This window comes from Capsaspora owczarzaki (genome assembly GCF_000151315.2).
Source record: "Capsaspora owczarzaki ATCC 30864 unplaced genomic scaffold supercont2.5, whole genome shotgun sequence".
Lineage (NCBI taxonomy): Eukaryota > Filasterea > Ministeriida > Capsasporidae > Capsaspora > Capsaspora owczarzaki.
In genome coordinates, this window is record NW_011887296.1 from 913234 (window position 1) to 939615 (window position 26382).

Here is a 26382-nt window from a genome sequence, read left to right on the forward strand (position 1 = left end):
TTGTTGTTGTTTTTTGTTTTGTCGTGTTGCGACAGGACGGTCGAGTTTTCCATTTCCAGCGATTGTTTTTTATATTTTTGTTTCGCTATTTTTTTTTTTTTTGTCTTGTTTTGTTTTGTTTTCTATTCACTTGTTCCGCTTCCATCTATCTGGCTTTTTGTTCCAACCTCAGATCAAGACGAACAGACCACAAGAAGAAGAAAAGCAAAAAACAAACAACCACCATGTCAGAGCAAGCGCCGAATGTGAACTGCACATACCCTTACTCGGGCGCGAACTGCACCTTGACATTCGCCGACGAGCTCGGCGGGATTTGGACGGCGTGTGAAGCAGTCTCGCTCAGCGTCTTTGGCATTCTGTCCACCGTTGGCCTGTTCATCTCACTCAGCATGGTTCGCAAGGATGGATTCCAGTTCTCTGGTGATCACAGGCTCGTGCACCTCTCAACCCTGTTGAGCATTCTGAGCGTGGTCCGATGCGTGGATGGCAATGGATGGGCCGCAACCTACCCGTTCTGGTTCGGCTTGCTTCTCTACGATATTGGTGGATGCATCGTCTTCTCCATTTGGCTCAACGTCGTCTACTCGTGGGCGCTATTTCTCTGCCGGGTCGTCTTGACACGTTCCCAAAAGTTTGCTCGCGCTGCCAAGTATGCCTTCCGAGCCTCCCTCATCTTCGTATGGACGTTGCAGCCCTTGGCCACCCTCATTGCGTTCGTCCACCACCCTTTCTATATCGGCAAGTGCATGCACTATGTCTTTTCGCTCATTATTTTGGGAGTTTGGATGAGCGGCGAAATTTGCTCGTGCTTCTTGATCCACCGAGTCCTCATGGACGCCCAGCGGCGATATGGACAAGACCGCACGGGTGTCTATACCTCAAAAGACGCCGAGAGCGTGACGGTGCCACCAAGTGCGGCCGACCCTGAAGAAAAGAAAGAGGAAGGCATGGCAAGTCGGCGACGTCGCATGGCCGTGCGTCGCATCCACCGCCTGAATCTAATTCTCATTTTCATTGAGATTCTGGCCATTTTCGCCATGGCGTACTCGCTCTCCAATTGGCTGGACTCGCAGTATGGCTTGGAACCGCCGAATGTCATTCCGCTGCCAACTCCTGGTGGCGTGTTCTTCGAGTATGTCTTGGATATCGTCTTTGCGCTGATTGCCACAACCATGTTTTGGTTCTTCCGGCCATCTCGCAACCGTCGAAGGTCGGATGCAAACGCTCGCGGTGCCGATCTTGACAATTCGAGCCATAGCCAGAGCCACAACGAGAGCCACAACGAGGTCGAATCGCCGCGGGGACAGTTCCGCAAAGCCTCGACAGGCCCAATGTCAATGTCACTTGTCGGTATTGGCCCTTCATCCAAATTCACCAGCCAGGCAGAACTGTCCGAGCCTGAAGTTGTTCAAGTGAGCGAGGAAGTTGTTCAAGTGAGTGAGGTTTCTTCGGAACAGAAAAATTGATTGTGCATCATCAAATTCAGCTTTTGTGTGGTGGTGGTGGTGATGGAGTGTCAGTGTACTGCACTGAATAAGCATGCTTTAATAATACATGTAGCTTTGTTTCATGGAGCACGGGAACGACAGAAACGCACACTCGGCGTTTTCGTTGCGCCGAGCAAAATCACAACTCTGATGCTGTTACCCTCTGATCAACGCACCAATATCTCGAATAGAGTGGCCGGAGGCCGAAGCAGTAAAGAAGGAGCAAAGATGATGGAACGAAGGACGAGCATCCGGGTCTCGCTCCCAGCAGCGATAGATTTGCTCGAACGTCGCAACAGGACAAGCGTCAGGCTGTTCGAGCCTGCGTCCAGATTCGATCGCGGCAAGTATCTCTGGGCCAATTGTTTTGCCATAAGGCGAGGCGCCGTATGCATAAACTTCCCCTGCAAGGTGAAGAACGAATCCGGGTCAATCAAAAACCGCGAAAACAGCAGCGCTTTCCCCAAACCCTGCTGGTCCCCTCTGTCACTTACAAGCCAAAATGCCAAACGCCCACACATCACTTTGATGCGTAAACTTGCGGAAGAGTAAACACTCAGGGGCCATCCACTGTCAAAGTTAAAAGAGTCGTATGTTAGTTTCAAGATACACTTGTGTTGCACTGTCCACCATTCGCAACCACTTGAGGGCTCACCTTGATTGGAAGCCGGCCTTTCGTCTGCATGCGATAGTAATCGCTTTCAGCGGCCAGCGAGCGCGAAAGACCAAAATCTGAAATTTTGACCGCCAGGCCAGCTCCCACGAGACAGTTGCGCGCCGCAATGTCGCGGTGCACAAACCGAATGGACTGCAGATAGTCCAGGCCGGACGCCACTTGCGCAAGGGCATGCGCAAACTCACCCACAGACCACTCGATATTGCGAAGCTGGGATTTTTGCAGCACGGCACGCAAATCGCCATACGGCATCAGCTCCAACACGCACATGAACGGCTCTGCCTCGAGCAGGGCGGCAATGGCACGAACGACATTGGGATTGCTGAACTGCGTCACCATGCGGACTTCCTCGATAAATTCTTTGCGATCCTTGTCGGTGGCGTCCGGGAGCATTTTCTTGACGGCGACATCGAGGTACTGCTGAGTCGGGCTCGTCAGCAGGTATTGGGCATCGGCTGGCACCAGGTTTCTGGGCAGCTGACCGCGCAAAACCACGCCAAAGGCACCCGAGCCGAGTTTCGCTCCCATCAGAATACCGTCACGCAGCGATCGGGTCACCGGTGCAGCCGAGCTGTAGATTCGCTCGGATGCCGCGTACGCATACTCTGGAGTGCTGTAGCCAACCTGACCAACCGCAGCATAGGTTGGATCGGCCGCAGCAGCTGCGTGGGGCAATTTGGCGGTGGCGTACGTTGGCTCCTCCATGACGCCTGATGAGGCCGGGGAGAGCTGGACGCTCTGCATTGGCACTAACGGCACACTGGTCTTGCTCGCCGATTCCAAGTTGTGGCGCTGACGCTGGCGGCGTCGGCGAAGCACGAGCAACGCAACAAGCAGCGCCACCACGACGATTCCTCCTGCGACGCCTCCAACAACACCGGCGACAGAGCCGCCGCTGCCTGAAGCTGCCCTCAGTCCGCTAGTAGCGGCTCCAACGGAGGCCGCAGACAATGAGCTTAGGGAGGCGGCTGACTCGGCAACAACTGCGCTGGTTGATCGAACAAACTCTGCAGATGCGGCGGAGGCGGATGCCGTGGATGCCACGGATGCGGATGCGGTCGTTGCGACGGACGCGACGGATGCGACGGATGCGAGGGATGCTGAAGCTGTAGAAGCAGCGGAGGCAAGAATTCCGGCGGAGGCTGAAGCAGTAGAGGCCGCGGATGCCGACGCAGCCACCAGACTGGAAGCTTGAGATGCGACGGATGCAGAGATGGCGGAGGCAAGAACTGCGGCGGAGGCTGAAGCGGTGGAAGCAGCAGACGCAGATGCAGCCACTAGATGGGAAGCGTAGGACGCAACGGATGTAGAGATGGCGAGGGCGACAGATGCAGCGGAGGCGGAAGCGGAAGAGGCAGCAGACGCTGACGCACCCGCTAAACGGGAAGCCAGCGATGCGACGGATGTGGAGATGGCGGGTGCAAGCGATGCAGTGGAGGCTGAGGCGGCAGAAGCAGCAGACGCTGAGGCAGCCGAGTTTGACAAAGCCGATGCGGCGGACGCAGAGGCCGCTGCTGGACCAATGGTGCAAGTATCGCCTTGGAGCAGGAAACCATCATAACATGTAGAGCAAGTAGTCGCGGTGGTGCATCTCAAGCAGTTGGGGGGACAGCAGTATGCGGCACCATCAAAAAAGCAAGTTGAGCAATTCGGGTGGCAGGCTGTGAAACATTCAGTGAGGCATTAGTGACCCACAGCCTATACACAAGCAACACGAAGACGACAGGCGGACACTCACCGTATGGGTTGGCGGCTGTTCCACGAGTACTCGGAGGCGGTACACCATTCGCAAAGGGATTGTTGGTGGCCTGGAACGACCAGAGATTCGTCAGCCCTTTGAACAGCCCCGGAGGGAGGGTTGTGAGAGCGTTGTTATTGAGCGAGCTGTTGCAGTCACAAGCACACCAAAGCACGCGTCAGCGAGGGAGGAGGAGATGAGATGTCGCAAACAAATATAGTGCTTACATGACGGTAATGGAGGCAAGATCTGAGAAAGCTCCGGCTGCAATGCTTGTAATGTCACTGTTGGGCATCAGGCTGCCATGGGATGCAAGTCAATGAGCCGTGTCTCAGCAGTTCAACCAATGAATCTCTCGAATCATTTGAAGTCGTACAGGGTTTTGAGCGCGATCAATCCGGCAAATGCGCCGGAAGGGATGGACGTCACACTGGATCCGGAACAATCGCTGGAGCAACAGTGGCATACAAGCCGTCGGGGTTTAGTGATGGCTGGTTGGAAATAACATCCATAATCCCAATGATGATGTGCTTACATCGACACGAGAGTCGAGAGCCCGGAAAACGCACCGGGAGAGATGGAGGTCAGCATGCTGTTGGAAGACGCCTCACTACGCGAGTCAACAGCAAAGTAAGGAGGACATTTGCAAGCAGACGCTTCGAGCGCAAAACTTACATGCGCTGGAGAGACCCCAACCCTGCAAAGACATTTGGCGGCAAGCTTCTCAAGTTCCCACCGTCAAAGTTTCTGTTGAGCCGAACAATGTAGACGAGAGAGAAAAAGAACAGGTCAAAATGCATGGGGCGAAATGAGAAACGTGGCAGGTGGATGCTCAAATGAAAGCAAAGACGAATCATCGAGACATGCCGTACAAGTAGGTCAACGAGTTGAGGCCGGTGAAGGCTCCAGGAGCAATGATACTAATTTGAGTCGAAGGCAGCCATCTGTAGGCGTGGTCGAAGAAGGGACTGTGAGTAGCACTCAAGGAGGCGCATCGCAATGGTCTGCAATCTGTTTGTCCTCGTTACAATTGTTCAAGCGAGGATAGACCTGAGAATGCGTTCGCCGAGAGGGTTGTAATATTTGTGCTCGATAAATACCTGCGACAGGGGAGGGAGGTGAGTACCACCTCCTAGATGATCACAACACAGTGCCAAGCCGAAGGAGCGTTCAAAACCCAAAAGCGTTCCTTACAGAGCTTTGAGAGTGGATATGGACGAAACTGCAGCAGGAACGCTTAAGAACGGAGTGCTGGCCAGAATCCTGTTGACAAACAACAAACAGGTCAGACACCAAATCAACTGTCGGTGAAAAGTCCATCCAAAGCGGGTTGAATACGTACAAAGTTTGGAGGCTTGGCAAGTTGTTGAAAGCAGTCGGGGACAGCACTTGGATTGGATTCTCATTGAGATACCTGGAACGCAAACCGACGCAAGCGCATCAGAGTCCGGACGTCCAACAAACTCGGAAAGATCGACAGGCTTACAGTACAGTCAGAGCATTGAGACCAGAGAATGCGCTTGGTCCTATCGTCGTAATCTTGCCGTCGTAATCTTGCAGCCACTCAGATCGCTGCCAGGGACGAGAACAAGGAAAGAGCGAGAGCGCGAAAACGTCAGAAGCTGCGAACAATGGATGTCAAAACAACTCCCGCGAACCAGCGACGAATCGAAATTTACATGAACTGCGCTGTGGTTGGGAAGTTTGTTGGAACGGTGGTGATTGCGGTTGAGCATGCGTAGACTTGCTGGGTATCGCAGGTGCAAACAGTGCAAGCGTTGGCAGCGTCTGCACCCAGCACCGCGCTGCTTGCCGCGAGCCACCCGATGCAAGCGACCTTTGCGACAAGCAGAACCACCATCAGTCCCAGTCGACGCTGCAGCCGCGTCGTCGCTGCGGGTGCCCCTGCGAGTGCACCTCTTGCTGCGGTGGTGGTGGTGGTCTCGCACCGCATTTTCATCACGATTCGGAGGTTTGCGATTGTTCCCGTTCGTCAGTCAGCTGTAATGAAGCGAGCTTTGCGGGCCTTTTGGCGGTCGTAGTCTTGTGCTTTTGTAGTGCTTGTCGTCTTGCAAGTTTCCTGACCTCCGCGGCGTGTGTGTGTGTGTACGTCTCTGTTCTTGGGTCGTTGATCTAACAAGGGGAAAAGAATGCCAATCAGCAAAGACACAGAACAGAACGAACCTCACACACACTGTACACTGGGACGGCTGGTGGCAGGGATGAAGGGAAGGAAGGAAAAGCGGACAAGTAGGAGAGCACGGAGGCGGAGGAGTGGGTGTTGGGGGGGGGGCTTGGACAAGGGTGAGGCAGGGCGGGCAGGCAGGTGAGCGGGGGTGGCAAAATGATGGGGCAATACAATACAATACAACACAATACAATCAAACAAAAAATAAAAGTGAGATCAACAAAGTAAAGGCGGAGAAGCGCAGTGATTGAGATGTAGGCAATGAGTGTATTGACTTGTAGGTGATCAAGAGTTGATGAAGGAGGGAGAAGGGGGGAGAAGGGGCATTTTGGTGGCGCTCAACTCATCACCCGTCGGCACCAACAACAACAACGACAACAACAACAACAACACATTGCGCTACCACCACCACCACCACCACCACCACTACTACTACTACCATCAGTAATCACTACTGCACTTGGGTGGAAGTGAGAAGTAAAAAAACTTGGAGAACGAGTGGAGACTTTTTGCAGTGGGAAAATCCCCACTCTGTGAACTCGATTCACTCCACTCGCTCCAGTGTGAGATGCGGGACGAGTCAAGTGAAAGTGGGTCGTTCGAGTGTCGCATTGATTGTGTGAAATTGTGTGGGAGTTTGAGTTGAAGTGGAGACGTTTTCCATTGCAAATCCTTACGCTGCGAAATCTCGCTCCAGTTTGAGATTCACTCCAGTATTTTATTTATTTTGAATACAGAATTTTAGTTTACAACACAAATGTCAGACGACGAAGGTGAGACCTTCTACGACGCTCAGCCAGAGCACCAAGCCGAGAGCCTTCCTACCACGACGACGACGACGACGCCGACGACGACCGTCTCAGTCTCAAGCGATGCTGCACCCACCGCGACCGAGGAGATGACTACTGCTACTACTTCTACTATTACTCCTGCGAGTGCTGCTGCTTCATCATCGAACGGCAGCAGCACGACGCGTGGCGACGGCAACGACCTAGAGTCTGCTGCTCAGTCATCATCGCCAAGCACAGGCGCACCAGCCACGGAGCCAGTGCAGCCAGCAATGCAGGATGGTGGCCATGCCGAGACAGAGCAGGCGGCCGCTTCATTGACCGCGGACAGCGTCGAGAACGCCGAGAACGTTGAGAACGTCGAAACGGAGGCTGAAATCCCGCCAATTGCGCGCGAACTCACTGACGATGACCGAGTAAGAAAGAACAACGCTCGACGCATCATCACCAAAGTGGAACTTGTTGGTATTGACTGGGTGATTTGGCGGGGAGTAGGCACGCTTGAAAGAACTGCGACAGTCCGGAAACGCTCACTTTGGCGCTGGCCGATACAATGAAGGTAAACAAAGTCAACCGAGCCAGTTACGCATTGATACATGGATCTCACGGTTCATGGATGCATTTGGTGCAGCCATCACCGATTACACGGAGGCCTTGGACATTGCAGCAAGCGCGGGCGACGTTGAAGCGGCCATTTTCTTCTCAAACCGTGCGGCATGCTATTCCAAGCTGGTACGTGTGCCGTGTCCATGGTGGTGATGGTGCAGGTTTCAATCTCGCAGCTGAATTCGTGGGTGTTGCTTTTGGCAGAACAATCATGCACTGGTAGTTGAAGACTGCGATGACGGTAGGCAAATCAACAACAGCGTTATGGTCTTTGTTTGACAGCGGGTATTTCTCTTGCCTGGGTCTCATTCCCTCCTCGTGCTGTCATCACTTTGTATCTTTAACAGCATTGCGAATCAATCCCGAATACGGCAAAGCACTGACTAGGCGTGCGGTTGCGAACGAAGCGCTGGAACATTTAGACGAGGCGCTTCGCGGTATGTTCGAACGCCAGCCTCCTAGAATATTTGTTCTTTCTTCTGCCAGAAGCTCGTTGTATTCACAAACTAGCTGCTTCTGATCGCTACGCTTGTTAGATTACGAGGCGCTCTTGAAACTGGATCCGAACGACGCGGCCGCAAAGCGGGCTGTCAAGCGACTTCCTGACCAAATCCGAGAACGAAATGAAAAGCTCAAGGACGAAATGCTTGGTATGCAAAGTGATGGTGAAAAAAAGAGTGAAGGAGACGGGGGATTCGATTCGCCGTTTCATTTCTCACGTCGTTCCTTGACCTTCGCTTTTGTTTGTTTGGGGTTTTTTTCCTTGACCCGATCAGGCAAGCTCAAATCTCTCGGCAACATGGTACTTGGAAAGTTTGGTCTGTCCACGGACAACTTCCAGATGGTGCAAGACCCGACCAGTGGATCGTACTCGATCAACTTTAAGCAATAGCGTAACATTTGGTGATTTGTGCATGGCAACCTGGGAGTTGTGTAATTCTACATTGTACCAACTAGATTATGTGTAAACTATGGGGGTATTGTCAGGCCATCACAAAAATTTGAATAGTGTCGAGAGATTGACGAGCATCAACCGCCAGCACCTGATACTCGCGTGGCGAATCGAGCGTTGGATCTTCCAGCAGCGCAAATTGCGATTGCAGCAACGAGGCAGGCATAAAGTGACCAGTGCGATCACGAATCCGCGCGTCAAACACCTCGAATGGAGCTTGTAAATGGACGAACGCTATGCTTGGCGCCGTGGATGCACCCGTATGCGCGTCAGGACCCTCAGCGAGCACTTTGCGGTACAATTGCCGAAGCGCCGAGCAAGCCAGAATCAGCGTTTCAGGCGCCTTGGCAGCATCACTGTCATTGCTCTCGTTATGACTATCATCATGGATGATGTTAGCATTATTATCAGCGCTAGTCTGGTCGGACGAATGGACGCTGCTGGGATTGGCTTGGCTGCGAAATCGCTGCTCGGTGACGTGCTCCAGGATCTTGGCTCGGAGGGCCGCCAGCCATGGCGCCCGGTCACGGTCGGAGAGCGGAATGCCCGCGCCCATCTTGGCCTTGTTGGAGGGCGGGTGCAGGTCGTCTGCGTCGAGCAGTCTTGCCGCGCCGGTCTGGCGGATTTCTCGTCCTGATGCACTGCTCGCACTCCATCCGTCCGCCAGCGCTTGAGCCACGGTCGATTTGCCACATGCGCTCACGCCCATCACAATGATGACTAGTGGCGATGGGTGACTGCCAGACACCTCAGCACTCATGCGAGCAAGAAAATCGTGACTGCGGCAAATCTTCCAATTTGGAAGCTGAGATTCACAGTTGGGTGTTTATTATGTTACAGGAGCAACTACAAATGCTTCATGGCCTCCTTTTGAGTCAGACGAGGCAGGACGTGGCGAAAGTTGCGAACAAATGCGCGAACAACGGACGGACGAACGCGTGCATGCTGCCGAAGCGCCCAACCCATGGCCTTCTGGATGAAAAAGTCCGTTTCGTCGTGTCGCGCGAGGACGAAGGTGAACAGCAAGTCCTCGTTGGTCTTCTCCTTGTACTGCAGCTGGTGCAGAAGCGCCATGCGACGAACCCACAAGCAGTCGTCGGCAATCCAGGCGCGCATGACCGGCTCGAGCTCGTCGCGGTTTGCCATCACCACTTCTCCGACGACTGTGGTGGAAAGGCCGTCGATCGTGTCCCACCAAGCATGCAGCTGGGCAATCTCTTTCGTAAAGTTGAGAATGTCCAAGCCCGTCGTCGCGACTGCCGGTGTCGGGTCCTTGGTGTCCTTGTTCGCGGATGCAGAAGTCTTTTTCGAGCGCAGGAGCTTGACGTGGGGCTGGACAACAAAATGCTGCAGGAAGTTCATGGCAAAGTAGTGGCATTCGCGCTCGGGCTGGGCAAACAAGAGTCGAATCGTTGCGGCGGAGGCGTCGAACGAGGCCGGATGGATGGCCTTTTCTGCCAGCTCGGTGAGAATGGCGGAGCTGAGGGCCGTGCGTTGGGGCGATTTCAAGCCAAAGTAGTGGAACAAGCTACGCATGTACTTGCGCATGTGGGCTGCCTCGGCAGCATTCGCTCCGCGCGTGTAGTGTGCGCGCACAATGTCAACCACAGATTGCGCAAACCGCTGTTCCTGAGGTGGGATGGTTGGCAGCACAGCAGCGTGTGTGTAGTGCGGGGTGTTGATGGCAGACGCAGTATCGACGTACGAAAGCTTGGTCGTGAGAGGCGATGGCGAACTGTGGGTAAAGCTGGTCGTGAATGCTGGCCAAGTGTGCTTCCCGGATGATGCGGCAGCAGCAGCAGAAGCAGCGCCGCCCTTCGCAAGACGCGCAGCAGCCGATACGAGCTTCATCTTGGAGGAGGGCTTCTTTTTGGCCGAAGAGTGAGTTGATGCGTCTGCGGAGTCGTCGCTTGGCTCTGAAGCGTCGTCGTCGTCGTCGTCGTCGTCGTTGTCGTCGTCCTCGGGCTCCTCGTCCTCGTGATTGTCGTCGTCGTTTTTCTCACTGGACTGACGGTTTCGACCGTTGCCAGGCGAAGCTTGACGGTAGGTTGAGCGCCCTGCTTTGCGAGTAATTGCTGGCAATGCCTGCGCGGCGGTTCTCTTGACGCTAGCACGCGTTGCAGCCAAAGATGCTTGTTGGGTTTGTTTAGATGCTGTGGATGATGATGTTGTTGTTGCGGATGTAGTCGTTGAATCGGTCGAGCTCGAGTCAATCGGCAGAGTGGGGACGCGTCGCGGTGAATGGCGCAAAGCACTCATTCAACGAACGGGAAAAAATTAAGGACTGAAGGGATATTGAGTTTGGGATTTGGAAATACTGAGAAGCAACTTGGAAAAGTTGCTTAGTGCTTCTTGGGAAGGTTGGCGTCTGGGTCTTCCAGGTTGTACTAAAAAAGCGAGAACCAAGTTCAACAGTGAGGCTTTGTTTCAATGGATTTGAGCCTCCCCTGAGCCAAGACTGCAAAAACTCAAACCTTCTTAATGTAAAACTGCGCGTCTTTGCGTGCTTGAGCAATGATCTGGCGGATGCGCACTGGATCGCTCTCGTCCTTGTGTCCGCTGAACGACTGATCAGAGGGCAAAAGCGTTAAGAACCAAGTCAATGTGAGGCAGACCTCCCCCCAATAGCAAGACCCAGACCTCCCCTTAAGAACTCTGCTTCATCTTACAGCTTGCACGGTCTGGAGGTAGTGATCGCGCGTGTCGTCGTCCTCGAGCTGGCGAACGAGGCGAACGAGGTAGCGATACAAGTCGCGGGCTTGCTGCTGCTGCTGTTGTTGCTGTGGGGTTTTGCTAGTAGTAGTGTTGTAGCTGTTGCTGTTGTTGTTGTTAGTGGCGTTGGCAGTGGCGGTGGTGGCGATGCCTTGGAAGCGGGCGGCAGGCAGCAATGGAAGGCGAGCAATGGCAGTCCAGCGAGCAGAAACGGCAGCCAAGTGGCAAAGCATTTGTAAGAGTGGACCGGACTGAGAATGAGAGAGTTGCTCTACATCGCATTCATCAAACACAAGAAAGGGAGCAGTAGAAGATTCAATGCAAGGCATGAACAAAGGTACTGTATTGATTGGAATAAAACCAGGATTGTGTTGCTCAGACAAAGAGGTCGCGCATCTCCATCAAGCTCTCCGAAATCAAACGAGCAAACTCGGTGGCATCCGTGTTGGAAGAGGAGCGCTTGCAGGACACGTGGAAGAAGAGCTGAGTCATGCAAACAAAGGAAAACACTGTTAGAATCCTTGTCGAACGCACCAACAACAAACAAAAGGCTCTCAGTACAAATCACAGAGTACATACCCGCTTCTCGCCAGCGACCATGTAAGAAACGCCATAGCTGTCGGATGAAATCGATGCGGGAATGACATGACAAGTGAGAATGACCGTCCCGCAACACAGATTCATCAAACCACAGCATTACCCATCATCTGCCACGGGTCCAAAGCCACCGCCGGCGCAAACACGGTCCCACGAATCGGGGGCGTTGGGATCCCAACGGTCGGTCTGCTGTTGCGGTTGCTGCAAGCGATCAAATTCATCCGACAAGAGTTGCGTGAGTCATTTGTTCGGAGGTGCAACAAACCATTAAGCAGAAGCTTACTTGGCTCGTCGACAAGCGCCACGGAACGGACAGGGCGTCCGAAAGGAACTTGGACTCCTGCTGCTTGTAGATGGAGACCAGGTACAGCGCAAACAAGTGGCGGTCGACACCCTTGCCGCACATTGCGTCACGGTACGCCTGCTGGTGCAAGTCTCCCGCCTTCTGCAGCAAACGCACGCGTTCTTCCTTCTGCAATTTGTGCAATCAGTGCCCAAAATTTGTCAGTGATCATCCCAAACACACAACCAAAAAAAAAAAAAAAACACTCCAAACGCCAACTCCAAACTGTCGCACCTTGCCGTCCTTGTCGACCATGGCCCGGACAAAGGCACAGGTCATGTCGGTGACGGGACGGACTGTCTCGGTACGGCCTTTGAGGTAGAGGCGGGTCATGGAAGACTCGTACGTCTGGGTGAACTTGCCCTGGTTTTTAAAGTACGCGAGCTGCAGCGCTAGCTGGATGAAGGCGTCAGGGGACACGCGGGCCTTCTTGATGGTGGACTTGCCAAACTCTTTAAAGTAGAGAATCTTCAAGTCAAAGTCGCTGATCATTGCCTGCGCGCGAACCAAGGACTCGTCAAGGAGCTGCACGGCCGCTTGGCTGAACTGGAACTGGAGCTTTTGCGGGCGTTGCGCGCTCAGATGAATGCTCAACTGCTCCTTGACGCGGGCAGCCTTGATGCTGGAATCGGAAGGGAGGTCGCCAATCGCGCCAGCGCGGCGAATGTCAGCAGCTTGGATGTCGACTGCGCCCGAGGTCAGGTAGCTGCCGGCCATGGTTTCGGCAGTGCCGGCCCATTCCCACATGTGTCCAATGACGGGTGCGTCGGCCCACGAGTGCTCCGTGTTGAGGCCAGCCTTGCCGTTCGAGAACACGACAAGGGTGAAGGACTTGTCAAACCAGCGGTTGCGACCGTTGCCATGCAAGAGCGCGCGACCTTGATCGGACGCGCCTGCTTCGCCAAGAGCCGGCGCGCCTTCGTCGAGGTTGACAAAGAAGGCTGCCTTGTCAATGCGTGCAAGAGAGACGCGGTTGATGCCAGCGCTGAAGTGGTTGAGGCGAGCGTCGTGCCAAATGCCGCGGTTGTCGGCCGTCAGCGCCGCAAGGCGATCAGCGCCCTGAGCAGGCGCGGGCGATTGGGCAGCGTCACGAAGGATCCATTCGTACTGGCTGTTGGCGGAGGGGGGGGTGAATGAGTGTTGTGGCGTCGAGGTGAAAACACAAAACAAACGGGCAGGGAATGAGCAATCGGCTCGCTCTCGAGACAATGATGCATCTCAAACAACAGTCAAACTTGATACCGTACTTTTCGAAATCGGCCGCAGTGAACGGGCTGCCGTCAGTGTGGAAGAGCGAGACGTCGTAAAAGATGTTGCGGCATTGCACAATAATGTGGCGACTTTCGTGCTTGTCATAGTGCACAATCTCGTCGAATTCCTTGCCACTATTTGTAAAAGTCGCGTAGATGGGGTCAGAACTCAAAGAAAAACAAAACGAGCGCAATGCCCAAAACAGCTTGCCCAAAACGTACGGAATGCGGCTGGTCGAGAAAATGCGCTCGTACTGCCACATGCAGAGCGGGACTGTGTCGCGGATGACCAACGGTTGAAGCTGTTCGCGCTCCCAGAGCTGACGGAACTGGCAGAGCTGGTAAGTGAGCTGTCCGGCACGGGACGCTTGAATCGTGGTAGGCGACCAATTGTTTGAGTCCAGCACGTAAAAGTTGCTGTTGATCATGATGCTCGAGCGGCCGCGGAGATAGACGTACTTTTCCCACCAGTCAGTCACCTGTCAGCATGACCAAGGAGCAAAACTCCTTGAAGGTGAGATACATGCAGAGATCGAAGGCAAATGGTCTCATTCTTTGGGCCAACCGTCAAAACGAACAATTCAAAAGAAAAACTCATACATAGTTGTCAGCCATCCAGGACTTGAGAAGCAGCAGACGTTGGAACGCAGGGCCAGTGGTGTTGACAAAGTCTTGAGCGTTCTTCTTGACTGAGGCAAACTCCTCGGATGACAAAAGAGGTTCGACCGTTTTCAGGTAGCGAGCCACAGTGTCTTTCAACGCAGGAACCGATTGCCGGGGCAGGGCATTCTGGTAGCTGTACATGAGCGGTTTTTTGAGCGAGAAGCTGAGCACCTGAACAATCAAGCCCCATGCAGTCACGGCATGCGAGCGCTTGCCCGGCTCTTGGTACATCCAGCCCTTCCATGACAGCGCCGTGCGCAAGAGGTATCGACGAACAATCGAAGTCAGCAGGAAGAAGAGCACCGCGCCGATGGACGAAACGATGAGAACGCGGAAGAGTGTCGGCGCCCATTCCGCCCTGGCAAGCATCGGTCAAGACAAGAGAATCGAAAAAAGCAACAAAAGAAGAGAAACAACGATAAAACACGCAAGTCAGGCAAACAAACAAACAAACAAACAAACAAAACTCAGACGATCAACAACCTGTCGCAACACACGATGCAACACGTACCACCAGAGATGATCGTTAATCCAGTCCAGCTTGGAGCGCACAAAGTACAGATTGGACTCTTCGCTGGCAGTGCCGTCTGCGAGCATGATGGCGGCAAAGACCGAGAGCATGACTGCGAGGGACGCGGGGGAGGCGGGCCAGACGCCATTCACAATGGCATTGCTCACGCGAAAGTACCTGACGCAAGCGAGTAGTGGTTTGGGGGTTTTTTTTCCAAGTGAACAACAGTGAGATGACGTGGTCGTGTTTCCAATGCAATGCAATGGAAGGAGGGCACTGATTGACTGAAGCAAAAAACAATGAGCCGATCGGCTATTTCGCTTTTTGCCTTTTGCCGACGGGTCGAAAACTTGTGGGTTAATGTTATTAGAACGTCATCGTCGCGTTGCCGTTGCTTGCAAACCAGAGTGTGCGTGCTGCTGGGGGCATTGCTTGAGAGAAGTGTGCAAAGACGAGGTGCTGAGGGGAAAGGGTGCGGGAGAGAGAGAGAGAGAGAAAGAGAGAGAGAGCGCAAGCCACCGGCACAAACACCCGAAAATCCACCCTCCCACAGTGATCATGTGCGTGTGCGAGTGAGTGTTGCGTGTGAGTGTGAGTGTGTGAGTGTATGTAAGGAAGAACAAGCTGAGCAACTGTGATGAAGCGAGCGAGAGAAAGAGAGGGCGTGAATGGGGTTACCGGCGAACAGCTGCCTTGCGAACGGCTTTTAGGAGCAGCGCGATGGCGTCTTTCTCCCAGTGGACGTGCAGGCTGCCGTCCTCACTGAGGGTGACACCCAGACGAGGCGGAACAACAGCCACAGCAGAGCGTGCTTCAGCCATTGCAGGTTGTGTGTGGTTGTGAAAACAGAGAGAGAGAGAGAAAGAGAGAAAGAGAGAGCAAGCGAAAAGGAGAACTGAGTTTTTGTGGAGTCGTGGCAACATCCATTTTCGGGAAAGCAGAAGCCGAAACAAACAGATCGGCTGTTGAATGTTTTTTGTTTTTTTGCTTTTGGATGAGGGGTTTGTCGGCATTGAAATCCGTCAGCAATTGTCATCAGAAGGGTGTCTTTTGTGTGTTTGCAGGGTTGCAGAAGTTGAGAATTGGGAGAATGAGTGGCGGCTCATCATTTGTTCTCTGCGACCTCCCAGGCTAAAAATGGTCCGCAGACAAACGCATTCGTGGATTCTGAGCACGTTACAAAATTACAAGTCTCCGATTTCCTGCATCATCACTTTTGGGACTGCATCAAAGCCTCAAACCAACTGAGAACTGCACACTTTACACTGTTTTACTTTCATTTGATTCCGAGTCTCCTTCTTCGGCATCGACACATGCAAGCAACTCATTGTCAGATCGCAACGCCATCGTCCTTTGCACTACAACACAGCAGTCTTCATTTTTCTTGTTTTTGATCGTTCTCAGATTTCGTTTCGTTGTGTATTTTTGTTTCCTTTTCATTCGATTCGCTTTTCACTCTCTCACACTCTCGCTCGCTCGCTCGCTTTCCATCCCTTTGGGGCGTTCGTCATCCATGAGCTCGAGTAATAGCAGCGGCAGCAACAGCTACAGCTCCATGGGCGGATTTGCACAAGTCCTGCTTGGCAGTGCTGAGACCCGCAATAGCAACAACAACAACAACAACAGCAGCAGCCCGCAACCGACTTCAAGTATGGTCGTCGCGTCGCCAGCATCCACACCCACATCTCCAACAATACTGCAAGCACCGTCAGCAACAAAGGCGCCTGCCACGTCGGTTGCTGCTGCCTCGGCAAACGGTTCGACAACAACGAGCGCGTCGGCGCCATTCGCAGCGGCGTTTGCTGCTGCTGCTGCCGCTGCCGCTGCTGCCCAGCGCCCACCAACGCAGCAGCTCGGCCACCCGCTTCAGTCTCAACCGCAGGCGCCCCAGCTACACGCTGACGAAGCGACTGCGGCTGGGTCTGGCTCGTCGTCCGAGCGCACATCCTTCACCGGCACCAAACCCGCAACACCTCTAGTCGCCTCTTCGCCACCGCAGTCACCGTCGCCGTCGCCGTCGCCGTTCACCGCCGCTCGCTTGGATGTCGCCGCAGCAGGGACGCCATCTGTTGTGCTTCCGAGTGGTGCTGGTGGGCCGCGGGCACCCCTTGGCGCAATGGCGTCGTCCGGTCGCGATTCTGATGCTGTGAATGATGACGGGCTGCATCATCCTGCTACGGCGACGCTGATCAGCAACCAGCACCGGATTCTCGGTCGATCTGCCTCCGCCCGCGTCATAGGAAGCAGCATTCACTCGACGACATCAGCAGCAGCAGCAGCAGCAGCGACAATGACTCGTCCTGAGGCGGCGCGGCGGCAGCACAGCACAGGCAACAGCGTCGAAGCGCTGAACGACGAGTCGCACTATGGAGGATCGATGCATTCGTCAGCGCAGGACAGCGCCAACGCGAGTGTCGAGGACATCAACCAGCTCGCAGGAGCCCCCATCTATGCGCAGCAGCACCAGGCGGGTCAGTGGCCGGGCGCTGCTGGCACAGATACGAGCCAGACCTTCTCCGACACTCCATTGTCGTTCTCGCCAGGACCGCTCTCGCCCATCCGCCTCGATGCGCCCGTGGGCAACTCTTCTTCTTCTGCTGCTGCTGCTGCTGCTGCTTCCTTGTTCTCGAGCAGGCCAGATGTCGCGTCGCCCAATGTTGACGCAGCGACCCTCATCCGCCAAGGCAGCGATTCCACAATGCTGCCACCATCCACCATTCCGAAACCAGCCAACGATGGCGAATTGCCGCCAGCGAATGCGCACTCCATTGGACACCGACGTGTCAGTCAGACTACGATGCTGCACTCTGCTCTGCCGCTAGACTACGCGGCGCAGTGGCGTCTCATTCATGTCTGGCAACAACGCTGGAACATTGACCAAAGACGAGCCATCATCAACGATTTGCTCCTAGCCGCAGGCGGCCAAGAGCTTCCCGTCGATGCCTTGCCTGTCGTTGAGGGCGACATGCTCAGTCGTTTGCCTAGTACGTTGTTGTGGTCTGCAGGTTTGTGTCGAGTGGCAGCGGATTGCTGACTTGTTTTTTGGGCTGGACTTTGTTACCTTTTGTTTGTTTTGTTTTGTTTTGTTTCGTTTTGTTTTGTTTTGTTTTGTTTCTGTTAGGCGAGTTGCGACACCTCATTCTGACTTTCACCGACCAAAAAACGCTGAGAACTGCCGCTCAAGTGTGCAAGGCGTGGCATGCGTTTGCAAACGAAAATCTACTCTGGCGAGTCCTGTATGAGAAGCAAGGTATGGTCCAGCCGCGAAGGCACGAACACCACCACATGTTGCACTCAATCTATCCCCTCCCCCACAGGATACAAGATGTTCACGGGCGTCAAACACTCGGCGTTGCTCACAAGTAACTTTGACTGGAAACGCGAATACCGCATCCGAATGCGCTGTGCGGAAAACTGGAGGGTCGGGCTGTGCGGAAAACTGGAGGGTCGGGCGGTACACTGAACGGACGCTTCGCGGACACGAAATGGCCGTGTACTGCATTCAAGGACAAAACGATCAAAGTGTGGGATTTGCGCAGTGCCAATCCTTCGTGCGTGCGGACGCTGCAGGGGCATACTGGCTCGGTACTCAGCGTTCAGTTCTCGCTGCGAAAAGTGATTAGCGGCTCGAGCGATCATACAATTCGCATCTGGGATTTGTTTACCGGCGACTGTCAGCATGTGTTGGAAGGGCACCGGGCCGCCGTTCTCCAAGTGCGTTTTGATGACCGTCGGATTGTCAGTTGCTCCAAGGATTACACGGTTCGCGTGTGGGACGTCCGTTCCCTGAAGCAGATTCATCGCCTGGAAGGCCACCAGGCAGCAGTCAACGGTGTGCAGTTTAACGATGAGATTATTGTCAGCGCCTCGGGAGACCGCACGCTGCGCATCTGGTCCCTTGAGACGGGCGTGCTCTTGCGCACGCTGACGGGCCATCTCCGCGGCATCGTGTGTCTTCACTTGTCTGGCGACACGATCGTTTCGGGGTCGTCCGATTTCTCGTACAAGATTTGGAATGTCCGGACTGGCGAGTGCCAAAAGACCCTCACTGGTCACACGGACTTTGTGCGCGCCATCCAGAAGGACGGCACCCGCATTGTCAGCGGGTCGTACGACCGCAATGTGCTGGTTTGGAACGCCGACAGTGGCGAGGTGACGTTGCGGCTCACGCCGTGCAAGTTCCCCGTCTTGCGACTGCAGTTTGACGACACCAAGATCATCATTGCTTCGCAAGACAAGGACATTCGCATTGTAGATTTTGTGGAACCTATTCCTGCCGAGCTCGGTGTGGCCAGTGGCAGTAGCAGCGGCAGCACCAAATCGCGCAAGTTAAACAAGAGTGCCAGCGTGGGCGGCGTTCATGGCACGCACTTGCTCATGTCGAGTTTGAGCAACAGCTCGGCCAGTAACGGCAGTGCGCCAAGTACCCCTTCTCCATTGGACAGCGGCATTTCGGCCTTGCTTGGTGCGTCGGGCATTCGGACCGGGTCAACACCTGCAAATCTGCAGCAGGTCATGCAACAAGCTGCACTGCAGCAAGAAGCAGACTCGCCTTCGCCACAAAACACGAGCGGTCTGAGCAGGCACGCCCCGCACCATCCCCAAATGCACGGCGCGACCTCGCGTGCTCATGTGCAGCACCCGGCACAGCCAACCACGGGCTCGCCAGTCGGCGGCGATGGTGCCTATGCCGCATCCTCCACAGGTGCAAGCCATCGGCTCAGCAATTCGTTCTCTGCAGTGCGGCCCATGTCCGATTCGAGCGGATCGTCGCGAGCACGTTGACCACAACGACGGGTTGAATCGCCGCAACACAATGATGGTCTTTTGAACATGGACAGCGGGGGGTGAAACAGAATAAAGAAAGGCATGCTTTATTGCTCAACATCCGATCACATTTGAAGTCAGGGGGGATGATGGATCAAGAGGAACGAATGGCAGCATTAGCAGCAAAGGAAAGGTGGCGCAACCGGGTGAAAGGTTGAATTGAGGGCCAGTGTCAACAGCAGGCAGACGCTGATGCCTTCGCTCGATGGAGAAAGCGTCGACAGACACAAAATGGGAGCGCGGCGCTCAAACCGGGCTGCAGAGACTATGATCAGAGCGGGAGATTAAGGACAGGATTGCTCGCGTGCCTTGTTTCAGCGAAACAGCCGAAAGTAAAAAACACTCAAAACGAGCTTGGGAAGAGGGACAGGACGGATTTGCTCAGACGCGCGCGTAAATTCAACTGAAAAGCCGAAACTACAAACGCTTTGAGACTTGGGGTGGAAAGTTTCCAAAAATTGACCGACAAGCACCTTGGACAACGTCGAGGAGTCCTCAGAAATGCCGACAGCGAGAATAAACCAGAAAAAGCGTGGGGAGCACCCATTTCAACGGAGCACTGTGAACACAGAGCGAGGAGACGAAGCTCGAAAAGAACAACCAAAAAAACGCAAAAGTATCTTCCGAGAGTCAGCAAAAAGACGCGACCTGCATGCAGCCAAACAAAGCAAATGGTGGTCAAAGCAGGTGAGTCGCCACAAATTCAGCAAGTTCCCAAATCGAGCTCCCATGAACTCGGCTATTCTGAGAAGCTGAATCAACCAACGAGCTTTTTGACCACCAAAGCCTCCCTTCCTTCCTTTGTTTTTTTTATTTTTTTTTTCTTTTTCGTTACAGGCTTCAATGGCTTATCGAAATCGCGCTCAATGAGATTGAGCGAGAAAAAGAGAGAACATGGCAGACTTCGAGCCAGCGATCGCCATCTCGCCATCGTCCACCCACGCCTCTCTCTCTCGCTCTCTCTCTCACACACACTTGATCAATACACTTGCAATGTTCATTGCAGACCCAATCGAGCCAGCCACGGTGCGAGCGATGGGGGAAAGGTACAAGAACCAAAGCTCTTCTCTTTCTTTCTTCTCTCTCTCTCTCTCTCGCTTCTCCCTCCTCTTCTTGCCAACCACACACCCAACACCCTTGCAACCAAAAAGGCGCCTTACATTTCGTCGCGCCTCAATGCGTCGTCCAGTCGGCAGAGATCAGCCTTCCGCGTCTTTGAGAAAGCGGCTGGTCTTGAACGTTCAACGTTTCGTCCTCGTTTGTGTTCGTCTCCCATTGAAAGAAGAGCGACCGCCAAACCGACCGCCAGACAGGGGTCATCCACGCTGCCAAGTGGCGAGTGCCGCACGACGCACAGTCCAAAAGTGAAGCTAATGCCGGTGACTGGGATTTTTTAGTTTTGATGATTGATCACCAGCAGAAGGTACGAAAGCGTCAGGAACAAGTTCCCTTCACTCGCTCCGACCGATTGGCTCTCCGCCACAAAACGAACGAGTGAGCGCCTGCACAAATCCGGATCAAGATCGGGCTTTTCGGGCAGAGAACTCTCTGAGACGCAAACTCAAAAAAACTGTGGAAACTCAGATCTGAACGTTTGGCACAAGAGTTTTCCTCAGAGATGCTGAGATGTGCTCAGATGAGCTCGGACAGCTTGTTTTTTTGCTCCCTCTCGAGCCATCGTAGTGCTACCAGCATTACTTTTGTATGGCATGCTCTATCCACTTTCTTGTTTGTTGTTTGTTGCTTGTGGTCGAGGCAGACAGTACTCTCAGGTTGGATGAACGAACGCTGGCAACGATGACCGAGCAGCTCGCACTCGGTCGCCTCAAGTTCGATCCGTACCTCGTGCTGGGCGTCCCGCGGCATGCATCCAACAAGGACATCAAGCGAGCCTTCTATGCACTGTCACGGAAGCTGCATCCGGACGTCGTGCCGGCAGCCGCACGCGCCGCGGCTCACTCGCGCTTTGTCGTCGTCAGCCAGGCCTACACAATTCTCTCAAGCCCGACGCTGCGACTCCAGTACGACCGCCTCCGCGGCCTGCACGAGTTTCAGCCGTCGAGTTCGTCCTCGTTCCATGAGGGCTCAAGGGGGTTTTCTGGGGCTTCGCAGTCCTCCGCTCCAAACCCGGGCGAAACATGGCAGCAGGATGCAGAGACGTTCAAGCGCCAGGCTGCAGGACAACTCACCGCGCATCGGCGATGGATGACCAATGGACGTCTGATTCTCAGCCTCGGAGCGCTCGTGGTCGGGGCGACGGCGCTGCAATTTGCGCTCGCTGGACGGCAGCAAGCACGTCGGACCGAGTACATGGACGCGCGAGATGTGTGGCTCTCGTCGCTGGTTGGAAAAGCTCGCACTCGTGCTGCAGTTGAGCGAGAAGCCTCGAGCGAGGCGGAGCCGTTGTCCAAGTAGCGTTTGTATTGTTTGGTTTATTGTGATTTTTGAGCCACTCGATTCTCATGCATTTTTGAAGCCGAAAACAGCTTCATTGGAAGATCAGTCGATCACATTGTGTCGCGTTAGAATATCCAACACATCCATTCTGAGTTTCTTATTATTTTTATTTTGCGCATTCATCCAACCTTCCTCATTCAGCACTTTGGATCAGTCTTTCATGTTCGTAAAGAAGCGCTGACTTTTGTTGTTTTCGCATCTCGCTGCCACTTCCATTGTTTTCCATCTCTCTCTTTTTCTCAGCACTCTGTTCTCGTTGATCTCTTTTTTTTGCACGTCATTTCTCCAATGGACAAGCACACACAAACGCAGCCAAACAGCCTCACCATTCCAACAAGCGCAAGCTCAAGCGAGCATCCAAAGCAACAAAGAAAGAAGGAGAGCGGAAAAGCGACTTCCGTGACTGTGTCCACAACCTGTTTTTTTCGTTTTTTTTTTTTTTTTCTTTGTTTTCTTCGTTTCCTAAGCCAATGCAATGCAACGCTCACCACCACCCCCCCCACCTCGCATTGCTTTGCATTGATCCTTTCATTCTTTGGTCCGCGGTCTCCTTCCTCCTGTTCCAACTCCATCACAGTGTGTTTTTCTCCCATGTGCGCTTTTTCATTCTTTCCCTTCGACTTTAGGCTCTTCCGTCCTTCCCCCCCCCCCATTTCACCTCTATTTCACCCCCATTCTCAGCCTCTGCACACACAAACGCACACACTTCACTTTGTCCATTTGCGCTTTTGCAAACTTTGTGACTTGTTCCACACTGCACTCTCTTTCATTCTGCCAGTCAATCAACACCCTCCTTCTACACTGTGGCCTCTCAGTTTCCCCTCTCTCTCTCTCTCTCTCTCTCTCTGTGTGTCTCTTTTCACTCTTTGTCATTTTGACTCTCCATCTCTCATCATCCTGATCTCCCCCTTTTTGTTGATCTTCTTCTAATCTTTTCCGTGTTTTTATTCTTCTAAATCCTGTTTTGCTGATCTTGTTTCAATGGTGTGATTTTTGTTTCTTAACTCACTCTTTCACTCTTGCTTTTCTTGGTGTTTTTTTGTTTTCCATTGTATTTCACTCTGTCTCGGTCGATCATCATACTGTCGTCTCGCATCCATCTGCATCTGCAGAGAGCGTTCGCTCGCATCATCCCAAAGCGTCCTCTTCCCCTTCTCCTCCACTCGTCGCCCGTAGTCGCCGCCGCCGCCACCGCCACCGCTCGTGTCCTCCACCCGTCGCTGCTGCTGTCGTCGTCCTCCTCATCGTCGGCTCCCTCATTACTCCTACGACTTGATCTTCATCGCGCATTCACTACCAGCTGCCGTAGCTCGCTACCCTATCGCATCGTGCCTCGTCCCTACCCGACGTGCTCGCCTGCCCTCACTCGCTATCTCGATTCACTTCCATCATCATCTTCTTCTTCCTCATCCTCCATGTCTGCCACCATTCTCGACGGTCGCGTCATCGCCAAGGCGCTGCGTGACGAGGTCGCCGCCGACGTTGCCAAGCTCAAGGCTGAGAACGACGGCTACACGCCCGGTCTCGCCATCGTCCAGGTCGGCGGCCGCGAGGACAGCAACGTCTATATTCGCATGAAGACACGCGCCGCTGCCGAGGCGGGCGTCGCCTTCCGTCACCTCCACTTCCCGGAATCCATCCCCCAGGCCGATCTGCTCGATGAGATTGAGCGCCTCAACAACGACGCGGCCGTCCACGGCATCCTCGTCCAGCTGCCCCTCCCCAAGCACATTGACGTCGAGGCCGTCACCGACGCCATCGACTTCCACAAGGACGTCGACGGCTTCCACACCCTCAACGTCGGCAAGCTCGCCAAGTCCGGCGAGACCCCGCTCTTTGTGCCCTGCACCCCCAAGGGCTGCATGGAGCTGCTCAAGCGTGCCGGCGTCCAAATCTCGGGCAAGAACGCCGTCGTCGTTGGCCGCAGCAACATTGTGGGCCACCCCGTCGCCGATCTGCTCCTGCGCCAGAACGCCACCGTCACCATCTGCCACTCGCGCACCCAAAACCTCCCCGAGGTTGTTGCTCGCGGCGACATTGTCATTGCTGCCGTCGGCCGCCCCGAAATGATCAAGGGCGACTGGCTCAAGCCCGGCGCTGTCGTCATTGACGTCGGCATCAACTCGATCAAGGACGAGAAGACTGCCAGCGGCACCAAGCTTGTCGGCGATGTTGACTTTGCCAGCTGCGTCGGCAAGGCGGGCATCATCACCCCCGTCCCCGGCGGTGTCGGTCCGATGACGGTCGCCATGCTCATCGAGTCCACCGTCGAGAGCGCCAAGCGCCACCTCGCTGCCTCCAAGGGCGACTGGAAGGTCCGCATCCTCAACCTCGACCTCAAGACCCCGGTTCCCAGCGACATTAACATTGCCAAGGCCCAGCAGCCCAAGCCCATCGCCAGCCTCCTGAAGGAAATCAACCTCCTCCCCAACGAGGTCGACCTGTTTGGCAAGTACAAGGCCAAGGTCTCCCTCTCCGTGCTCGAGCGCCTCGCCAACAAGAAGAACGGCCGCTACATTGTCGTTGCCGGCATCACCCCGACCCCGCTCGGTGAGGGCAAGAGCACCACGACCATTGGTCTGACCCAGGCGCTCGGCGCCCACCTCAAGAAGAACGTGTACGCGTGCGTTCGCCAGCCCTCGCAGGGCCCCACCTTTGGCATCAAGGGTGGCGCTGCCGGCGGCGGTTACTCCCAAGTCATCCCCATGGAGGAGTTCAACCTCCACCTGACTGGCGACATTCATGCCATCACTGCCGCCAACAACCTGCTCGCTGCCGCCATCGATGCGCGCGTCCTGCACGAGGGCACCTCCACCGATGTCCAGATGTTTGACCGCCTGTGCCCCAAGTCCAAGGCCGGCGTCCGCACCTTTGCCCCCGTCATGTTCACTCGCCTGCGCAAGCTCGGCATTGACAAGACCAACCCCGAAGACCTGACCGCCGAGGAGCGCTCCAAGTTTGTCCGTCTCGACATTGACCCGTCGACCATCACGTGGCGCCGCGTGCTCGACACCAACGACCGCTTCCTGCGCCAGGTGCAGGTCGGCCAGGGCGAGCTCGAGAAGCAGTTTACGCGCGAGACTGGCTTTGACATTGCCGTCGCCAGCGAGATTATGGCCATCCTGGCCCTCACCAACGATCTGCCCGACATGCGTCGCCGCCTCGGCGCGATGGTCGTCGCCACCAGCCGCTCTGGCGAGCCCGTCACTGCCGACGACATTGGCGCTTCTGGCGCCCTCATGGTCCTCATGAAGGATGCCATCCGTCCCAACCTCATGCAGACCCTGGAAGGCACCCCCGTCTTTGTCCACGCCGGTCCTTTCGCCAACATTGCCCACGGCAACTCGTCCATCATTGCCGATCGCATCGCCCTCAAGTCTGTCGGCGCTGACGGCTATGTCGTCACTGAGGCTGGCTTTGGCGCTGACATTGGCATGGAAAAGTTTTTCAACATCAAGTGCCGCTCGTCCGGTCTCCAGCCCAACTGCGTCGTGCTCGTCGCCACCGCGCGCGCCCTCAAGATGCACGGCGGAGGCCCCGAGGTTGTTGCCGGAAAGCCCCTGCCCGCTGCCTACACTGAGGAGAACATTGACCTCGTTGTCAAGGGCTGCTCCAACCTTGCCAAGCAGATTTCCAACGCCCGTCTGTTTGGCGTCCCCGTCGTCGTGGCCATCAACCACTTTGCGACCGACTCGAACGCCGAGCTCGAGGCCATTCGCGAGCAGGCCCTGAAGGCTGGCGCCTTCGATGCGGTCATTTGCCACCACTGGGCAAAGGGCGGCGCCGGTGCCACCCTCCTTGCTGAGGCCGTCGTTCGTGCCACCGAGCAACCCAGCAACTTCAAGCTGCTGTACGACGTCAAGCTCCCCATCGAGGAGAAGATTGCCAAGATTGCCACCGACATCTACGGCGCGGCTGGCATTGAGCTCAGCGAGAAGGCCAAGACTCAGATTGCTCTGTACAAGAAGCAGGTTGGTGGTTTTGGAAACGGGGCAGGAAGGGGGCGTTTTGCAACTGTGTTTGTGACGTGAGGCTGCTGTAAGGAGGAAGTGCTCAATGTTGTCTGTGACACGATGCAGGGCTTCAATGATTTGCCGATTTGCATGGCCAAGACCCACCTGTCGCTGTCCCACGACCCGACTGTGAAGGGTGCTCCGACCGGCTTCACTCTGCCCATTCGCGAAGTTCGCGCAAGTGTTGGTGCTGGTTTCCTCTATCCCCTGGTTGGCGCTGTACGTGCAGTTTGCGTTGTTAGGAAATTGGTCGCGTTTCAGTTTTGACTCAGTTGTGTTGACCCCGTCCCCTTCCCTCCCCTTCATTGTAGATGCCAACCATGCCCGGCCTGCCCACTCGCCCCGCGTTCTTTGAGATTGATCTCGACCTCACCACTGGCGAGGTTATTGGTCTGTCTTAAACGACGCTGTTGTGCGTTGTTATTGTCTGTGTTTTTGTTGCGTTGGTTGTTTTTGAGTTTCTGTGCACATAAAGTATCCTTTTTTTGCCACCCGCCTTGTGCAGTACCCTTGTGTGACAGTACTCTGCTTGTAGTTGAACAACTCACAACAACAGGTGTTCGGCCTCTCTTCC

General features: G+C 54.7%; 10 protein-coding genes across 10 annotated transcripts; 5 read left to right on the forward strand and 5 right to left on the reverse strand.

Annotated features, from left to right (window-relative positions):
- Positions 1-224: 224 nt before the first annotated feature.
- Positions 225-1466, forward strand: CAOG_03716 (hypothetical protein; the record flags this gene model as incomplete). Its single annotated transcript, XM_004363387.2, has 1 exon — positions 225-1466. One exon carries the CDS (start codon positions 225-227, stop codon positions 1464-1466), a length of 1242 nt encoding a protein of 413 aa, XP_004363444.2.
- Positions 1467-1643: 177 nt separating this feature from the next.
- On the reverse strand, positions 1644-5855 carry CAOG_03717 (protein tyrosine kinase; the record flags this gene model as incomplete). The annotated part of the gene is made up of 14 exons (XM_004363388.2): positions 1644-1891; positions 1982-2057; positions 2143-3701; positions 3902-4047; positions 4129-4200; positions 4278-4349; positions 4437-4511; positions 4577-4648; positions 4774-4845; positions 4930-5001; positions 5096-5164; positions 5244-5315; positions 5388-5473; positions 5616-5855. 14 exons carry the CDS (start codon positions 5853-5855, stop codon positions 1644-1646), a joined length of 2931 nt encoding a protein of 976 aa, XP_004363445.2.
- Positions 5856-6798: 943 nt separating this feature from the next.
- On the forward strand, positions 6799-8441 carry CAOG_03718 (TPR Domain containing protein). Its single transcript, XM_004363389.2, has 7 exons — positions 6799-7293; positions 7373-7436; positions 7509-7609; positions 7688-7724; positions 7831-7920; positions 8020-8133; positions 8260-8441. The coding sequence occupies exons 1-7, from the start codon at positions 6847-6849 to the stop codon at positions 8373-8375; spliced, it is 969 nt and encodes a 322-aa protein (XP_004363446.1). The 5' UTR covers positions 6799-6846; the 3' UTR covers positions 8376-8441.
- Positions 8442-8466: 25 nt separating this feature from the next.
- CAOG_03719 (gluconokinase) lies at positions 8467-9195 on the reverse strand (the record flags this gene model as incomplete). Its single annotated transcript, XM_004363390.2, has 1 exon — positions 8467-9195. The coding sequence occupies one exon, from the start codon at positions 9193-9195 to the stop codon at positions 8467-8469; it is 729 nt and encodes a 242-aa protein (XP_004363447.2).
- An 86-nt stretch (positions 9196-9281) lies between these two features.
- Positions 9282-10286, reverse strand: CAOG_03720 (DNA alkylation repair enzyme; the record flags this gene model as incomplete). The annotated part of the gene is made up of 1 exon (XM_004363391.1): positions 9282-10286. One exon carries the CDS (start codon positions 10284-10286, stop codon positions 9282-9284), a length of 1005 nt encoding a protein of 334 aa, XP_004363448.1.
- A 491-nt stretch (positions 10287-10777) lies between these two features.
- On the reverse strand, positions 10778-11380 carry CAOG_03721 (hypothetical protein; the record flags this gene model as incomplete). The annotated part of the gene is made up of 3 exons (XM_004363392.1): positions 10778-10822; positions 10910-11002; positions 11105-11380. The coding sequence occupies 3 exons, from the start codon at positions 11378-11380 to the stop codon at positions 10778-10780; spliced, it is 414 nt and encodes a 137-aa protein (XP_004363449.1).
- Positions 11381-11470: 90 nt separating this feature from the next.
- On the reverse strand, positions 11471-15409 carry CAOG_03722 (carnitine O-acyltransferase). Its single transcript, XM_004363393.2, has 10 exons — positions 15190-15409; positions 14512-14688; positions 13938-14358; positions 13560-13816; positions 13335-13472; positions 12322-13198; positions 12028-12216; positions 11848-11945; positions 11727-11763; positions 11471-11630 (listed from the first exon to the last, which is right to left on the reverse strand). Exons 1-10 carry the CDS (start codon positions 15330-15332, stop codon positions 11523-11525), a joined length of 2445 nt encoding a protein of 814 aa, XP_004363450.1. The 5' UTR covers positions 15333-15409; the 3' UTR covers positions 11471-11522.
- Positions 15410-16024: 615 nt separating this feature from the next.
- CAOG_03723 (abnormal cell lineage protein 23) lies at positions 16025-19296 on the forward strand (the record flags this gene model as incomplete). The annotated part of the gene is made up of 4 exons (XM_004363394.2): positions 16025-17495; positions 17633-17761; positions 17829-17965; positions 18082-19296. The coding sequence occupies 4 exons, from the start codon at positions 16025-16027 to the stop codon at positions 19294-19296; spliced, it is 2952 nt and encodes a 983-aa protein (XP_004363451.2).
- A 713-nt stretch (positions 19297-20009) lies between these two features.
- CAOG_03724 (hypothetical protein) lies at positions 20010-21753 on the forward strand (the record flags this gene model as incomplete). Its single annotated transcript, XM_004363395.1, has 4 exons — positions 20010-20025; positions 20345-20364; positions 20621-20761; positions 21094-21753. 4 exons carry the CDS (start codon positions 20010-20012, stop codon positions 21751-21753), a joined length of 837 nt encoding a protein of 278 aa, XP_004363452.1.
- Positions 21754-22907: 1154 nt separating this feature from the next.
- Positions 22908-26299, forward strand: CAOG_03725 (mthfd1 protein). The gene is made up of 3 exons (XM_004363396.2): positions 22908-25766; positions 25875-26027; positions 26120-26299. The coding sequence occupies exons 1-3, from the start codon at positions 23211-23213 to the stop codon at positions 26207-26209; spliced, it is 2799 nt and encodes a 932-aa protein (XP_004363453.1). The 5' UTR covers positions 22908-23210; the 3' UTR covers positions 26210-26299.
- The last annotated feature ends 83 nt before the right edge of the window (positions 26300-26382 follow it).

What these genes read in the sequence shown, in the direction of transcription:
- CAOG_03725 (XM_004363396.2), top strand. Translation starts at nt 23,211, where the DNA reads ATGTCTGCCACCATTCTCGACGGTCGCGTCATCGCCAAGGCGCTGCGT. An exon ending in TTGCTCTGTACAAGAAGCAG is followed by an intron (nt 25,767 to 25,874) that starts GTTGGTGGTTTT and finishes GACACGATGCAG; the next exon opens with GGCTTCAATGATTTGCCGAT. An exon ending in TCTATCCCCTGGTTGGCGCT is followed by an intron (nt 26,028 to 26,119) that starts GTACGTGCAGTT and finishes CCTTCATTGTAG; the next exon opens with ATGCCAACCATGCCCGGCCT.
- CAOG_03722 (XM_004363393.2), bottom strand. Translation starts at nt 15,332, where the DNA reads ATGGCTGAAGCACGCTCTGCTGTGGCTGTTGTTCCGCCTCGTCTGGGT. An exon ending in CGCAAGGCAGCTGTTCGCCG is followed by an intron (nt 14,689 to 15,189) that starts GTAACCCCATTC and finishes CGCTTGCGTCAG; the next exon opens with GTACTTTCGCGTGAGCAATG. An exon ending in ACTGCGGCCGATTTCGAAAA is followed by an intron (nt 13,199 to 13,334) that starts GTACGGTATCAA and finishes CTCCGCCAACAG; the next exon opens with CCAGTACGAATGGATCCTTC.
- CAOG_03718 (XM_004363389.2), top strand. Translation starts at nt 6,847, where the DNA reads ATGTCAGACGACGAAGGTGAGACCTTCTACGACGCTCAGCCAGAGCAC. An exon ending in CGGCATGCTATTCCAAGCTG is followed by an intron (nt 7,610 to 7,687) that starts GTACGTGTGCCG and finishes TGCTTTTGGCAG; the next exon opens with AACAATCATGCACTGGTAGT. An exon ending in TTTAGACGAGGCGCTTCGCG is followed by an intron (nt 7,921 to 8,019) that starts GTATGTTCGAAC and finishes TACGCTTGTTAG; the next exon opens with ATTACGAGGCGCTCTTGAAA.